Here is a 2,534-nt window from a genome sequence, read left to right on the forward strand (position 1 = left end):
TCATGCAGAGCCCCGTGTGCAGCCCAGCTGGCCTCCTCACCCGCCTGCCCTGCCAAGAGGCAGCACCTGCCAGAAGGGCCATGGCATCGGGCACACGGATCCAGCAGCACGCTGGGAAATGGCAGGGGCAGCTATCCCAGAATCACAGACTGGCTTGGGTGGAAAGGGACCTTTAAGAAACAGTTCCAACCCCCTGCCATAGGCAGGGACAGCTTCCACTAGACCAGGCTGCTCCAAGCCCTGTCCAACCTGGCCTGGGACACTTCCAGGGATGGGGCAGCCACAGCTTCTCTGGGTGACCTGTGCCAGGGCCTCCCCACCCTCTGAGTAACAACCGTCAGTCAAAGTTTCCCTCAACCTCAGCCCAGGTCCTGCCCAGAACTCCCAAAGCTGGGGGCCTGTATCCCTCTTGTACTCCTCTCAAATAAAAGATGCTGGCAAGGGACCCAAGGGATCCACCAGCAGCTCTGAAAATTGGCATTGATCATAACACTTAAACCCTCCCTAAATCCTCCTTACCCCAGCAGGGATCACTGCCTGGAACACCAGATTCAGCCAGGGCAGAGGGAATAAGGGACAACTGAGAGCTGGAACCACTGTCCCACAACCCACATCTCCCAGCACAACCAGTTCCATTGGGAGGGATTTTAACTTGGGCAGAAAGAATACAGATTTAAATTATTTTTGGGGTATTAATTATAAGATTAATATAACACATATCCAGTGATGGGCACAGCTGATGCTGCCCGAGCGATGCCAGTGCAGGTCCCTGCAGTGCAGCTCACCTGGAGCAGCAGGAATGTGCCCACCATCCAGACAGGGATCAGTCCAGCCCCCCAGGGTGTCCCTGCCCTGTGTCACTGCCTTGAGCAATCGCCTGCAACGTCCCATGTTTGTGGTGGGTGATTAAGGATTGCCGTTTATAGAGATTTTTTCTCTCGTAAGCAGGGTAAAGAACGCCAGGGATGGTTTATGATGTTGTCACAAGGCACTGGGGATGGGAAGGAAATTTCCACTTGCCTGTCTCTGTTGCTGGCCACACCACAGACAAGGGGCAGGCCAGAGAAGCCCAGTCCAGGCTCCTCTAAATGAGCCTCCAACAAACCATTTCCCCTCCCAAGAACTTGGTTCCTACAGACAAAAGCTCTCGGCATCAGGTGATAGAAACCACTGGGATGTGGAAGTGAGGGCCGACTTGGGCTGGTCTTGGGGCTCCTGTGAACCCTCTGCATGGACCTGTGGAACATGGCTGGGACCGTGCCCATACTCTGTCTCCCAACAGAGTGGTGGCTTTGGAGCACTGGGAGGTCACAACCCAAAGCAAGGATTAACCCTGTGTCCTTGGCTTTTAAACGTTTACCATTCTTGAGGGAGTGGGATGTTTGCCTGAGCCTTCCAGAGGAAACGCTCCACGTTCATGCAACAAAGGAATTAATTATTACTGAGCCCAGGCCTGCAGCAGGACAGAACAAAGGAGCAGTCCTGAGGGAATGTATTTGCCCTGCTGTTGGGAGCTCCAGCCAAGCGGTTCTGCAGCCAGAGCCAGCCAGTGCTGCCCGGGCATCCCGTGTCTGCCATGTGGGACTGAGGCAAAATCCTTGGAGAAAGCAGCCTGGGAAATTTCAGTGCTGTGCAAAGCCCTGACTGATTTGTTTTGGAAGATTAGGGAGAAGGAAGGTTTTTTTGCAGGGCCATGGCTGATGTGCCACTAACCCAAGAGCCCAGGGAACGCTGCTCCTCCCTAACTACTGCTGGGCATGAGGATGGCTCCAAGGAAAACCAGCACTCCCTGCACACAGTTCCAGTTAACCCAAAAAACAGGGACAAAACCAAACCAATAAAAGTAGGATGATATTTTCAACACCTGCCAGCTCTGACTCCTAAAGCACTTGAACACATAAATCCTCAGGGAATCTCCTGATGGATAAGCGAGGCCGGGCGATCACCTGGCTCCTACCAAAGGGGCAGGACCAGCCATGGAGGAATCCCCAAAAGTTTCCAGCTGTGCCACACCAGGAGGTGCCAGAGGAGTGTGCAAGGAGAAGGGTGGTGGGGCTGCTCAGCGAGGTCACAAGTCACTGCCAGTGAGATGAGGGTGGGCAGAGCGGGGGACTGGAAGGGCACAGCATCCCCCCAGCACTGCCCAGCCCTCCCACAGCCAAAGGCTCACAGCAGCAGATACCTGGCCTGGATTTACCACCAGGGACTGGCAGAGGCCCACTGCTCTCGTGTTAACCCTGAACTGTGACTTTCCTGCACCTACAACTCCTGAGCATAACATATTTTCCAGAACATCTCACAGGTGACTGCTCCAGATCCAGTTTAAGCTACAAGGCCGGGTTGGACGGGGCTTGGAGCAAGCTGGGCTAGTGGAAGGTGTCCCTGCCCATGGCAGGGGGTGGAACAGGATAATCTTTGAGGTCCCTTCCAACCCAAACCATTCTGGGATCCCACAGCTCAACCCAGCCATCCTCCTGTGTCCTCCTGAGCAGAGGCTGCCCCAGCACCTGCCTTGTGTTTAGAGGTGCCACAAA

General features: G+C 54.7%; 1 protein-coding gene across 1 annotated transcript in view; it reads right to left on the minus strand.

Moving 5' to 3' along the window:
• AQP8 (aquaporin 8) overlaps window positions 1-87 on the minus strand; it is a 4,228-nt gene extending 4,141 nt beyond the window's left edge. The window contains exon 1 of the mRNA XM_017823033.1: window positions 41-87. Within this exon, the coding sequence (XP_017678522.1) occupies window positions 41-87 (47 nt within the window). The remainder of the gene's footprint in view (window positions 1-40) is intronic.
• Window positions 88-2,534: the final 2,447 nt, after the last annotated feature.

The sequence above is a fragment of the Lepidothrix coronata genome, unplaced genomic scaffold (assembly GCF_001604755.1).
Source record: "Lepidothrix coronata isolate B3197 unplaced genomic scaffold, Lepidothrix_coronata-1.0 Scaffold101, whole genome shotgun sequence".
Classification (NCBI taxonomy): Eukaryota; Metazoa; Chordata; class Aves; order Passeriformes; family Pipridae; genus Lepidothrix; species Lepidothrix coronata.